Raw genomic sequence first — 14,701 nt, 5'->3', positions numbered from 1 at the left:
AGCAGCAGCATGAATATGTAGCATAACCAGACTACATGTGGAGCATCAAGATTGGCGATGGATTCGGCTAACGGATCATGTGCCGCGTCCACGATAAATGATTAAGCTATAATCATCTATACGTGACTGAAGCTCTCCGCGTCACATGATCCGAGACCCCCAAAGAAGGAAGGACGGCGTCCTGCCAGGACGGCGTCCTAACCCCCAAAACACGCAATGCTTCCGAATCCATGATCAATCCTAAACAATTACAGCAGCATATAAGGACATGAGCCGCAGGCAGCATAATAATATGAGCAGCACGCATGGATAATGCAGCATAATCTATACTACAAGCGGAACCTAAGAGTGGCTTATGGATTCTAAAAGGAAGGACCCACGCGGGTCCCCCCCCAACACACGCAACGCTTAGAATCCATAGACTCCTAATCACCGGTGAGGATGATTTGTTTCCGCGGACCTAACAGCTTGGACACTGCTGTGACCAGAAGCGCGAAATAACTAAACTGACACTATAGCGTACATTTACTATGCCCCCATACTCAGAATACAGCACCTTTAATTACCTGAATTATGCAGCAACCTATACATTTATTAAACTCTCCCCCTTCCCAACACACCTTGCTTTTGCAGAAGAGAACACCATTATACGAAGGGCTCCGTCCCTCCGCGTGACGTTCTTTCTTTTAGCGATTACTGCTGAGCTGAAGCAATTAAAATATCTACTTGCTAACTCCAGAACTCTAGAGCGCTATTGAATACTAGAATGAGCAGGCAAGGAATACTCGTTAGTACCAAAGTATTAGATATTAGCAGCTTGCCTAAAGCCAACCAATGATAAGAAAGGTAGCTCTAGTGTACTTTTAGCAATGCTGTAGTGGGCATGAGCAACTAGATATAACACTAATTAAAGACCTGTGAAGTGCAGCAGAGGCAGCACGAAAAACCCACAAATATAAGGTATACGCTGCACATAACAGTAACTATACTGTTATAACCTTAAAGACACCCTGCCTTGTATATAAATACATGTGAGGGGCAGCAATAAACACACAGCCGAAACAGAACCTCATAATGCGACCTTCTGAACCTGAGCGTCCTCCACGGGACGCGTGACTGATTGCGTGCCTCGGCCCCATCAGTCCATTAACCACGGGCTGCTTCACATCGTTCCCACGCCGCTTGACTGCTCCTCCGCCGCTGCATACGGAGGAACCCAGCCTGCTGCATCCGATGCAGCGGACGCCTGCTGCTGACGACCAGCTGAGGGCCGAGGGCGCCCGGAGCGCCGCCGCTGCTCCATGCCAGGAACGCCGTCGCCGAAGCTGCTCCGCGCCGGGGGCGCCGCTGCTGAAGGTGCTCCTCGCCAGAGAGCTGCCGCCGAAGCTGCTCCGCGCCAGGAGTGCTGCCGCCGAGTTGCTCCGCGCCAGGAGTGCTGCCGCCGAGCTGCTCCGCGCCAGGGGCGCCGCTGCCGAAACTGCTCCGCGCCGCAGGGAATGTGGCGTGTAGAGGGATGGCGCGACGCCTTCACTCTGGCCCTGCTCCCTCAGTCTCGCGGCGAACCAGCGTGCGTCATGGAACAGAGGGTCGTTGGGGCAGACATCGGGCGGGCAGCCAGGTGTTTCGGCATGGAGACACAGAATGGAAAAGTGCGTTAGTTCTGCTGCAGAGTCTGCTGACGCACATATAAGAAACTCTACAACCCAGCTCTTGACTTTTGAAGTCAAGCAATGCCAAAACATGGCCCAACCGATATGCGTAAAGTCCCCAGCTTAGAGCGACTGCACCCTGACGGAACCGAACAAGCAAATGCGCTGCTATTTACCTGCTAGAGTCTGGCTCCGCTGTGCTTCCGGGGCAGCCGTCGCTGGCGAGAGAACTGGCTCCCGCCGCTGGCGCTAGAACTGGCGTTCCTTTGCTCCTTCGCGGCATGACGGCGGTGTCGGTGTGCCGCTCCCCCGGAAGCTGAGCCTGAGCCCTACGCGCCTCCGTCGTGGGCTCGCGGGTCGCCGGGAAGTCAGGAAGGCTGGAGGGCCGGCTGGCCCAAGGCAGCAGCGGAAGCAGCTGCGCCGTCGCAACAATACCCTCCGCGGTGCCGACCGACTCCCGACTGGACTCCCAGCCGCACACAGCAGTCGACTAGGCTAGGAACATAACCTTCATGACATGATTAGTGGGACCCGCAGCCAAAGCTGCCATGATAACCTGCTGTCATAGCCGTGGGCCTGCAGCCGCTCCGGCCTGAAACTGAAATAAACAGGATGAATAGCAACCAGTATGTATTAGCTTAGCATGAGCTGAAGGAAAACAGAACTGTAGCCAGTGCAGCGGCCACGGAAACACTGCTAGGACATACGGTGTGCTGTGTGACCCGGTACTATAGCCTTAGTTTGAAACAAATATTTGAGTTAAATCCCTTTAACTTCTGAAGCACTGGTAGCAGCTTAACATGCAGTTGAAACACCCCGCAGCTGCCGTGCGACGCTGCAATGACGACCTGCTGTAGCTGTCGCTATGCGTCGGCTTTAGCCCGAAGCTGAAAGATAAACCTCATGTTTAGGAAACCTGAAAAATAAACATAATGTTAGGGTTAAGAACCTGAAAAATACAACATAGACCTGGTGTTAGCCGCGCCCTTATAGCCGCCGCAGCGAGACGCTGTTAAGAAAAGTGATTTAGCTGAGCCTGTGCCACTTTAGCCTGGAGCTGCCATACTGGAGCAGTAATGACAACATGTTAGCAGAAACACTCAACACCCTGGTAACAGCTTGACATGCAGTAGAAACAATAACTTGCTGAAATAATAGACAGAATGTTAGCAACCAACAAGTATTAGCTTTAGCATGAGCTGAAAGAAAACATGATACAGCATTTTTACAAGCATCAGCCTTAGCTGTAATTATATGCTAGCACGCCGCCGCAGGTTGAGTGGAGCTACCAAGCATTTAGAGAAGACTACGATTCCCTGCATGCACTAGCGAGTCAACTGGTGACGTCAAGACAGACAGCACGCCTAGCGTTAGCGGACGCAAAACATTGTTTGCACGTAAACTGTGGCACCCATGAGCTTGCGGGTTTTCCTCCTTCCAGGAGCCCGCGCAGACATACAAGCGACAGGAACCATTTAGAAGCTGCTAAGGTATAGCAACCAGAGCCCTAGAATGGAGAGTTGCGTCACTCCCGTTCACTTCATGGGGCCAGGTCTTCTACGCACACATCTATTGGCGTATAGTGACAAACGGCGAACCGGAAGTTTACAAAATGCATTGAAGTCTATGAGGTGTAAAGTGACAATGAACCACGTGACCAGCGCTGTTTCTGACCCCGCGGTGACACCACTCTCTGATTATACTGCTCTGATAGCAACTAGCACCTCATAAGCAGCAGCTGTTTATAGAGCAACGTTTTCAGACGGGGCCATACTTGCGCCTAGAACATGGCTAGCAAGCTGTTTTACCAACTAGCAGCTATCCTTACATTAGTTAAAGCTAGCCGGCTAACAACAAGCAAAGCTAGCCCCTGGCTGACTGCAAGGAAGGAACGCTGCTCAACAGTAGCATATACGGCTGACAAAATACACCAATACGCCACTGATCCCGACAGATACACCACTGTTCCCGATAAGCACAAGCAACTGAGTTAACCTTAGCGAACGGTCGCAAGCAAGCCAAGCACAAAGAAGTTATTTTAGCGTTAGCCAGGAGCCGCAACTGCTCCCGTCTCGATCTGTAGTATGCAAACTCAGCTGGAAAGAGCACCATTACCTTGATGAAGCAGTAGTTAGAAGTAGACCTCGGCCGTGTTTACCACAACAACGAACCCAACATTTATGCCATAATCCTTGCCTTGAACCCAGCCTGGACAGCCGCTAATCTTTAGCAACGTTAGCGAAACCCATAAGCACCTTAAATTAGCATTAGCAACAAACGACTGCCACATTAGACTGTAGCACGGAATCCGGCTGGGCTTGACATGCTAGCGAACTACATATCCCATCCCCAGCGTTTAGTATGCGCTGACGACGTCATGCCGTAAACCACCGCTTGACATGAACTCGGCTAGCTCGGATGCTAGGTGAATGCTGCCGATACCTACAACAGCCTACAAACTGAATCCTCCTGGCGTGTTTCATACTTGCTACGGGGCCACGTTATCGCGAGGGGCCGCCGCTCTATGCCTTGACATGGCTAGCACGTTGTTTTACCAGCTAACAGCATCTTTACCGGAGTAGCCGGCTAGCAATAGCCACCGGCTAGCTCCTGGCTGACTATACATTGAACCTGTTGCTCCATGCTAGCCGATACGGCCCGCGCAGTCGCAAAAACACTGTGGCTATCATCGACAAACCCAACGACTGAGATTACCTTAACTCATGGTAGCCCAGTAAAGGCCCACCGGGGCACAAATAAGTTAGCATTTAGCCCGTAGCCACAGCCCACTTTCTATGATCCTGAGTATACATTTAGCCATGTTAGCAAGCCCGTAGCCCCTTTAGATTAGCTTTGCAACATGACTGAAGTACAGAATTCAGCTGGGGCACCAGCAACTTTAGCAAGACAATATGGACCTTGAAACTTTAGAATCAGCGATTACCCGAATAACAATCTCAAAACTACCCATGCAACTTGGCCAAGAACACAACTTCTAGCATTCAGTGATTACCAGAATAACAACCTCAACCTTCCCATACAACCTGGCCAGAACACAGCTTCTTAACTAAGTTAGTTTGGCAGCTAAGAACATGAAATAAGCAATAGTAGATAGCAGAAACAGCCAGAAATACTCAGCCAAGTTAGGCACCCTCTCGGAGCGGTGCATGGGCAGCAGCACAGTTTCCAGCAGCACAGTTTCCAGCAGCAACAGGTGTGGCACCTGTGTGTGTCCTGCAGCGCTGAGTTTATCAACTGAAGCACTGTAGGGTTAGTACCCTAGATATACTCTGAGTGGGGGGCGGAATATAATACTCCGCCCACCTGGGGGCGCGCCGCCAACCTCTTAGATCTCCCCCCTGAACTCGCTACGTCATTCTTCCTGCGCCTAATATCGACAGGCGACAGGAGGATCTACACAACATTAATTCAACACGTCCAAAATGCCCATTTGCTTACTAGCAGGCAGTTTAAATGAGGAGGGACTTTTGGATGGATGCGTGTGCAAAAAGAACAGATCTTCAAACAAAAGACGTGTTACTTGCAGCTTAATGTAAACATTTATCCATAATTTTCTCATCCTAGTAAAGCCAGATAAAAGTATCAAACTCCCTGTAAAATGCAACAGAATACAGGAAATAACATCTACTCTTTTTAAAAATTTTCTGGGGGAGGACCCCCAGACCCCCCACCAAAATGATCCACAGTATAGGCTATTAACTAAGTTTCTGCCTCAAAATTACATATTCATTATTGAGGGTTAGATTTGGAGAATTAAATAACACCCACCCAGTGCAACATAGGCCTACTGTAGCCTACCTGGTTGGTGACTCCAAGGGTCGATACAATTATAATAATAACCTAAATTATTGTAATATTTGTTGAACATATAGGCCTATCTATAGGTCTATCTTTTGCGGCACCAAAGCCCCCCCCCCCCTCGCAAAAAAAGAAAAATCTCACTCTTAGGTTTTCCTGAAAGGTGGCAGCCCTGATCAATACTGAAACATACAAATATTTTGTTAAAAATAAAAGCCTGGAATTCAAAATGTATTGAGTAAAAGTATTAGTGTTGGCATTAGAATGTACTTCAAGTGCCTAAAGTAACTTTTTTAAATAGCAGATCTACAAGCTCACAACGTGTCACATGGTGGCACGCTGTGAGCTTGTAAATCCATTTTACGTGTCACCAAAAAGCAGTAGGTACTCTGCCTCAGGGGCGTAGGGAGCGGTAGGCGAACGTGGCGACCGCCTACCAACTGAGAAATGATCTGGCAAAAAAAAAAAAAAAAAAGTCTCTTATTTCCATTGTGTAAAGGCCTGACTGGGCAGTAGGCCTACAGTGTGGAGAGGACCATAGGCCTATAGAATGTCGCTCAACCAGTTCCATTCATTGTCTAGTAGGCGGCCTGGCCATTGAGAAAGTGTTACCCTTTTAGAGATGTAAATTTGGGCTGCCGGGCTATTTAACTCAAGTCGCAACAACAGAGACAATAACACACTGAACAAAGTCCATTCTGCTTTCCTCCTACCTGTAGGATATCCTCTGTTCCAAATTAATAAAGTCCTTCGCCTACCAAAATTTAATTCCTGGCTACGCCCCTGCTCTGCCTTCACCCGATGGCCAAATACCATATCTGCTTCCTCCTCAAGCAGAACCGCCCACTTCTGCAAAGTATTGTGGGAAATGTATTATTTTTTTGGAAGAGACTTTGACACACACAGAACTTTGAAACAACTTTGACTGAACTCAGTGCGTTCCAGTGTGAATGCAGCCTTATGCCTCATTCACATTACAGATATATAGTTGAACGTTTAGCTTAGTAATTCAATGTAATCTCAATGGAAACCAGCTTTAAAGCTTTCAAAGCTTTGCTTGGAGCGTCTCCTGTATCTTTAAAGCTGGTTTCCATTGAGATTACATTGAATTACCAAGCTAAACGTTCAAATATATATCTGTAGTGTGAATGAGGCATTAGAGCTCAGCCATGTTCTGTTCTATCGATACTCGACTACCTCCGCTGCCTGTCAGCATGTTCTCTGCTTTCGATTAGCCATGCCTTTTAGAGCTCACGCTGTAGACAGAGAAAACATGGCAGCGCCCCTGAGCGAGATGCAAGTTGCTGCTACTAAAAAGCCCACAGGTAAGGATGCACAATGTCTTTTAACACCAGTCATGTCAATAATCTATGATATGTCCACGCGAGGATATATTACACTTCGTGGCGAGGTTATTTTCAAACCAACAACTACGTAAAACGCTTCTCGGAACGACCAACGCTGATGACAACCAGTGAACATATGATGACATTTTGCATCATTTGACAAATCATTAAATAACAATGACAATGCAACCAGCCAGCAAACCGTGTCTGTTCAGAATTCAGAACAACTCTATGTATAGTGAAAAGAAAAGCAAAAAATAAATAAATAGAGAGACATAAGCTATGATCCATAGCCAACTTGTAGTGTTGTTAAAACGTCTGTGACTCTGTGTAAGATCTGGAAGGTTAACCACATTGGTCTATGGACCGATTTTGGGCATCTCATTCTCGAAAATAGGCGAACTTCAGTTATTTGATGTACAGCGTAGCCTTTAAGTGATATGTATTGTTTTTAATAGAGATGCTGGGCTCAGACAACCTTTTGGTTGGATGCACTGGTGCGCATTTAAAGTTGCTGCACTAAATGATATATGCTGGCCAGCATACAGTATATCATTTAGTTGCCTTAAACAGGTATCTGTAGATTTATTTTATCGACGGGCTCTGACATTTGCATTAATATGAGTCTTTGGCACTTTCCCCAAATAGTCACTGGGAATAAAGCCTGTACTTCTCCAAACATTTACAAATGCAAAATGCTGCGCACCTCTCGTCTGTTGCAATGTTGCATAAACATAAACTTATACAGTTTAGCAACTCACCAAAACTTTGATTGATTGATTGATTGAAGACTTTATTGATTATGACTTTACCACTCAAAAGAAGAATTTATAATAAAGAAATGTAAACTTCTGAAAATTATGTTAATTTATGCACTCAGTACTTGGTCTGGAATACTTTTGAACACATGTTCTTCATCATGGGGCGTGGCATGAAGGTGGTCAGCCTGTGGTACTGCTGAGGTGTTATGGAAGCCCGGGTTTGCTTTGATAGAGGCCTTAAGCTCATCTGTGTGGTTGAGTCTGTGGTTGAGTCTCTTGACAGTACAACACAGATTCTCTGTGGGTTTCAGGTCAGCCCAGTTGGCTGGTCAATTAAGCTCAATAATACCATGGTCAGTACACCAGTTACTAGTAGTTTTGGCTCTGTGGGCAGGTGCCAAGTGCTTCTGGATAAAATAAATAATGATCTCCATAAAGCATGTTGATGTACGGAAGCACAATGTGCTCTAAAATCCCTGGGTAGATGGCTTTGTTGACTCTGAACCAAGGTTATAATAGTTTTGGATTTTTCCCTTAGTTTTTATTTTTATTAGTTTTGAGGTTTTGTTTTCAATTACAGTTTAGTTTTAATTCGTTTTTAAAGTGAGGTTGCTAGTTTCGTTTCGTTTTTATTTTTTGAAAATGCTTAGTTTTAGTTTAGTTTTTATTAGTTTTAGTGTTAGTTTTAGTCTTTTACGTAATATGGGGTATTTGTCAGGGGTGAGATTGAAAAAGCTCCGGAAAAAGTATTGTCTAATAAAGAAAATCAATAAAACATCATATTTTTGAGAGTGGCAGGAATGTTGAGACATACAACTTCTCTCTTTGACCTCACCAACTGGTGTTTTTTATTTTTTATTTCCACAAAAGACAAAAGACTAAAACTAAGGAGATTTTCTCTATAATTTTAGTTTATTTTAGTTAGTTTTGTAAACACACAATACCGTTTCAGTTAGTTTTCGTTTTTTTTAAAAGCTTAGTTTTTATTTTTATTTCAGTTAACTAAAATGTTTTTCCATTCTAGTTTTCGTTTTTTAGTTAGTTTTCGTTTACTATAATAACCTTGCTCTGAACTTGATAAAACACAGTGGACCAACACCACCAATACAATGCAATGCTGGTTTTGCTGCACATTGTTTTATCAAGTTCAGATTCAACACTTCCATCTACCCGTAAGGTATATTTAATACAAAGGGATTGTGTGGGAAGTGACACGGCAGTGTACGAATTGAGATAAACTAGAAGCTCGGCCGCCGTTTGAGCGTCTAGTCGGGGACCGGCAAACTCAGGAACGATTTGAATAGGGAATGAATGCCCCGCCCTTTAATGCAAACCCCATTATACCTGTTGTCATAGGACCCGTTTTGACCATCTGTTTGCCTGTGTCCATTTATGCCCCATATATGGAGATATCTGTATCTGTCTGTCTGCGTCCATTTTATGCCCATATATGGAGATTTCTGTATCTGTCTGTCGGGCGGCCGAGTGTCTAGTCGGGGACCGGCCTACTCGGGAAGGATGTAAATAGGGAATGAATGCCACACCCTTTAATGCAAACCCCATTATACCTGTTGTCATAGGACCCGTTTTGACCATCTGTTTGCTTGTGTCCATTTATGCCCATATACTGTATGTCATGATGAGCAGCTAGATCTGTGACATCAGAACACGTCATACTGATGACATTCAATATGTAACCATGGCATTTTTTGTTGACTCATGTGGCATACTTGATGTCAGAGTCTTTTAAGAAGTGATGTCACAATGAGTCAGCGCTTGTGCTGATTTTCCTCAGAAACAGCATGATGAAACAATCATCTCCGCATACGGCGATTCAGAACGTTTCGCGCCGGTTCGGGAAAACTGCGCGTCGGGTTGGGTCGAGGCCGGGCAAGGCACTCCGCGCCGCGGCGGGGAACGCATGTGCCGAATCTGAAGCCGGTGGGACGAATTCTTATTTCTTGATATGCTTGCTAATGCTGCTTTCTGGAATACAACTCTGTTTTAGTTCAGTGTTTACAAACATTAACAATGTAAGAAAAACATTACAGCCACAAAACAGAAAAGTACAATTAAAATGCACATTTACCGGTTGTTTATTGATTGTCTTTGTTTCTTTTATTTTGTCCAAAATAGCAGATCTACAAGCTACTGTAAGATCACAACACTGCAATGTGACACATTGTGAACTTGTAGATCAGCTATCTTTTTAAAAAGGGCTTAAGAGGTCAGTGGAACTAAATCACGTTACTTTTATTTCAGTGAGAGGACCACGGCGGATCGCCAATCAAATTCCAGATGAGATCCTGCAAGACCCAGAATTACAGGAAGCCATCCGAATCTTGCCTGCAAATTATAACTTTGAGATCCACAAGACGGTGTGGCGGGTCAGACAAGCCAACGCTAAGAGAGGTGAGGGCACTTCCCCAATACACATGGTCCATTTGGCAGATTGAGAAAGTGCTTCGATTGATTGGCTCGGTTGTTGAGCCAATTTGTTGGATTGAAAGTTGGACAGTTTGGAGGCAGCATGTCTAATTGTGCTCTCTTGGATCACGGTTTTCAGCAACAAATACAAACTATTTATAGTATTTGCCAGACTTTTGGTAACTTTCCGATCTTATTCTGTACTGGTAAAAAGATATTGAGCATGTTACAGTGCTATGATATCTTCCCCAATATGCCCCAAGGAATTGCACCTGTTATTTATTCATGCGTTCAAACAGCTTACCTGCCTCTCATCATGTACTGTAAAATTTTGTCTGTCCATCCTTGCACAGGCTCCTGTCTCATGCTTGAATGTGAATATTAAACTAATACTGTATGTCAAGATATCATAGATGTCTCGTGGGCATTTGTAGCGTAATCAAAATAGAGCCCTGTATGTTGCAACTGTATAGTTCGCTGCGACCGTAGGTCTCTACTTACTACCTATAGCTCTTTTGTCTGTCGGCCCGTCCGTCCGTCACTCTTCTGACATCACAATGACACCTCATCCCAGCTAAGCACCAGTCCTCCATGACCTCCACTGGCTCCCTGTCAAACAACGGATCCACTTCAAAATACTCCTCACCACCTACAAAACACAGCACAACCTGGCCCCCCCTTACCTCACTGACCTCCTCACGCCATACGTCCCGACTCGCTCACTCAGGTCCAGTGAGGCTGGCCTCCTCGAGGTCCCCAAGCCTAAGCGCCGAACCTGGGGTGACAGGGCCTTCTCTGTGGCCGCCCCCACCCTCTGGAACGAACTCCCCAAACATATCAGAGATGCCCCCACCATCCCCACCTTTAAAACCGCCCTGAAAACGCACCTATTTAGCATTGCCTACCCCAGCTGATCTTGGATGTACTCTTGTTTTTATTGTTTTTATTGTTGCTTAGCTCTTATTGTATCTCATAGTTTTTCTTTTTCTAATAAAGTTGTTGTTTTTATCTGCCACACACACACACTTACACATACTGTAAAGCGACTTTGAGTATTTAGAAAAGCGCTATATAAATTCCAGCTATTATTATTATTATTATTAAGCAGAAGGATATAGCTGACCTGTTCTGACTTCACGGTCACCTCATCCCAGCTCAGCAGAAGGATATAGTTGACCTATTCTGACATCACAATGATGTTGCAAATGAATTCCGTCTAGGGATGGACATCGGTATCGGCCAATATCAAAAATCGGCAGGTATGGGGCGCCCGCTGGCCTGGTGGTCAAGGCGCATACCACATACTAGGCTATGATGCCTGCTGGCGTCGCCGGTTCAATTCCCGATCCGGACAACCTTTGCCACATGTCATTCCCCATCTCTCTCCCCATTTCCTGTCAGTCTACTGTCCTATCGAATAAAGGCATAAAAAGCCCCAAAAACAAATCTTTAAAAAAAAAAAAAAAAATCGTCAGGTATTATATCAAACCGGCCGAATCGGTGACCGGCAGGTCACTGACATAAATACCGGTTTTATGCAGATTGTGTCTACAGCATGATGCTCTGGTCCTGTGACTAAAGTAAACATTAGCAAGTAGCAGCCAGTCTACTTAGTGGCAGCCTACAGAATATAGATGGTGCTGATTACCTTTGCAATGTAAGGATATATTCCATAATCCTGTGTCAATATCGTCTCCAAAAAGAAGGGGAAAAAAAGCATGCGTCACCCGCTTTCCTCCTGCCTAGTCCAGACGGTCATATTAAGGGCCATTTATAGTTACGTATGGTTGATTTTGTGTACGTTTGGGGGTGAGACAGTACGTACGGTAATTGCGTTGACATTCATACTTACCGTACGGTCTCTGTGTACAGGGTTCAATAAAGCCTATATGTACATACTATATCCACTAGATGGCACCCACATGCATCTTCCCAATGAGCAAATGCTACATGCTACATACATAGCGCCTACATTGTTGACAGAGAGGTTTATAGACACCCTTGGAGGATACACTCGGATTGAACGACACTAACCATCGGCGCTAGTCACTGTGCTGTCCGGGTATAATATAAAAAGGACTGGAGAATGGATGAGCGTGGACACATGCCGTTGCGAACGCCTAGAGCGCAATCTCAATGGGGGCGCCGCCGACAGTTAATGAGCCACGGTACGGTAGCCACCCAAACCGACCCAAAACCGACTAAAAACACCCCGTGCACGGGAGTGGAGGAGTGGAGAGAGACGCATTTGAGAGAGCTCAGCTGGTAGAGAGCGCTGATTAGGCTGACATGCGGGTCTGCGTCCTGGCCTGTTCACTGTTCAGTGTGTACTTGTGATTTTTTTGTTAGTTTTTTTACTTCCTCCAACGAAATGGATACAAGAAAAAAAGACGAAACATTTCTCCCTCTACTGCCCCCACGGTTGACACAAGTTCGCCACGGGTAGTTCATGTGTACGTACGTTTTTAGCGGTTTTTATCCGTCGGGTTGAGTGTTGTCCGTAAGGTTACGGAGACAATCAATTACGTCCGGACGGCCGGAGGAACCGGATTAAATCACTCTCCCCCTCCGTTTCTTGTGTATTCCTGCGGTCCTTATGTACTACTATGCATGGTACTTTAGACTGGATATTGTCTGTGATTTTGGATATTGTACTATTGTGATTGATTTGGCACTAGTGTTCTTCTAGGTTATTGGTACTCAAATTGAAGTATGTCTTGTAGGTCTACTTGGCCTGAAAAAAGGGTATTGGAGCAACCCTATTTTCTAGTTCTTAGCTAAAGAAATCGGTATCGGAAAAATCGGTTTTGGCAGGTCAGACCTTCATAAAACCGGTGGATCGGTATCGGCCAAGAATTTTGCAATCGGTCCATCTCTAATTCCGTCCTTGTCCCTTTTATGCCTACAAATGAAACCATGAATATTTATTTTAGGACGCAGAGGGAAAGTTGATCCCATGCCAAAGCACCAGTGCTCGCCCAACATTCTGCTGTCACCCAGTCCAAGGGTTCTCGCCCTTAGAGTGTCTTACTGGTATACTAGTAGTAATATTTTGTTGAGTAGAGTAAATATCTGCTGTTTTTAATAAGATCGAGGCTAAGGCCAAAAAAACGGAATCAAAGCCATCAAAGATCTTGAGCAAAATAAACTTTTTTATCGATACCAAAGGTCCACACTGAGGAGAAACTGTACACAGTAGAATGAATTACCTGTAAAAATATTATTACTTAAACCATTAGTTGAGGCGCAGCAAAAGATAAACATTGCTTATTTATTTAGTGGATTATTTTAAACATTAAGTGCACAGAGATTTATGGCGGTACAGTGAGGAGCATATTTGCTCTCCAACGGAAAGACCCTAAAGCAAGTTGTACTCTGCACTGACAAAGTGTTTTTTTGCACAACCACTGAATCCCTAACAAGCTCCAAAGGGGCTTCTCTGAATGACCCTCTGCTTGGACCTCCATGGAGGGAGTGAACGCCGAAAAGAGAATTTCCCCACAGCGATCAATACAATATCTGAAAAATATACAGTAGAATCCAGTGCTGCTGCTCAGTGTTGATGACAGTGGAGCAACAAAAGATTTTGCTCAGTTTTAGCAAGTCAAAATGAAAATGCCAGTATTGATTAAATGGCCAAAAACAAGACTAGGCGCCCAGTTTCAACAGCTCCCCCCTCCCTCAGGGCAGGCCTGCAGTACAGAATCAGTGTGCCCTGACCATTACATTACACTAAAAGGGGTATTGAATAGATCTCTATTACACAGCGAAATCAGGACTATTATATTAACACTCCCTTACATTCTTACACTCTAAAAGTAACTCACTGTATTTATTTACTATGTACAGTCACATTCACTTTACAGCAGTGATATTCAACTGGAGGCCCGTGGGCCAAATTCGGCCCCTGTGGAGTTTTCTTAATTCGGCCCTGTAATATATTCCAACTGGAACACATTCCATATTCCGAAAACATACAGTAATGGATGGTTTGTTGTACAGGATGATCAGTTTTATGCTTTTCATAACCATTAACCAAAATTCATTATATCAACATGTTCCCTGCTGTCTGTCTAGTGTTTTGTGCTATGGTACAAAAGTATGTCCCTTACTGTATGTGCTAGTAGGCTACTATAAGCTTTTAGTACACAGGCTTTGATTTTGAATTTGAGAAAATAGGAAGTATGCATTTTAATGTGTTCTGAATCTGTGTGGGTCCCTGCCACGGAAGTGTCTTTGTGAGAAGAGTAGTGAGGGCAGGCTGACATGGTTTTAGAGGGTTTCTATGTTTGAGTGATTGGGTGAAACACATGATGTGTGTAAAAACTAATGGATGAGATGGAGAATTCTTTCTTTGGTGTGATGGACTAAAACCACTCAAACCTAAGAATATGGAGCAAGATGGCATGTGATGGACAGACTGCACTCAAAACTCATGCTGTACTCTTTGATGTTGTTGTGTCACTGAAAATGTGACACTTCAGCTTGACACAAAATTGTCAAGCTACCCTACCCCAAGTGAAAATAGTAGCTGCCACAGTATTGCCACAAGCTATAGAGGATATGCGTGTGACATCATCATCATACCCGATGCATGAACACCTATACTGAGTGGCAAAACACTACTTTCTGGCCTTGACTGCCCATACTGTACATCCAAACAGAAAAATCCTATTTGATTTCATTAAACAACGTTAAA

The 14,701-nt window shown here is 44.9% G+C and overlaps 1 protein-coding gene across 1 annotated transcript in view; it reads left to right on the top strand.

Moving 5' to 3' along the window:
- Window positions 1–6,737: 6,737 nt before the first annotated feature.
- Window positions 6,738–14,701, top strand: part of dph1 (diphthamide biosynthesis 1) — a 106,431-nt gene continuing 98,467 nt past the window's right edge. The window contains exons 1-2 of the mRNA XM_080731371.1: window positions 6,738–6,793; window positions 9,838–9,987. Coding sequence (XP_080587497.1) covers window positions 6,742–6,793; window positions 9,838–9,987 — 202 coding nt within the window. The 5' untranslated portion in view covers window positions 6,738–6,741. The remainder of the gene's footprint in view (window positions 6,794–9,837; window positions 9,988–14,701) is intronic.

The sequence above is a fragment of the Nannobrachium achirus genome (genome assembly GCF_963921795.1).
Source record: "Nannobrachium achirus genome assembly, chromosome: 8".
In the NCBI taxonomy this organism is placed as follows: domain Eukaryota; kingdom Metazoa; phylum Chordata; class Actinopteri; order Myctophiformes; family Myctophidae; genus Nannobrachium; species Nannobrachium achirus.
The sequence above is the reverse complement of the archived record's forward strand: the minus strand, read 5'-3'. Positions and strand labels throughout refer to the sequence as shown.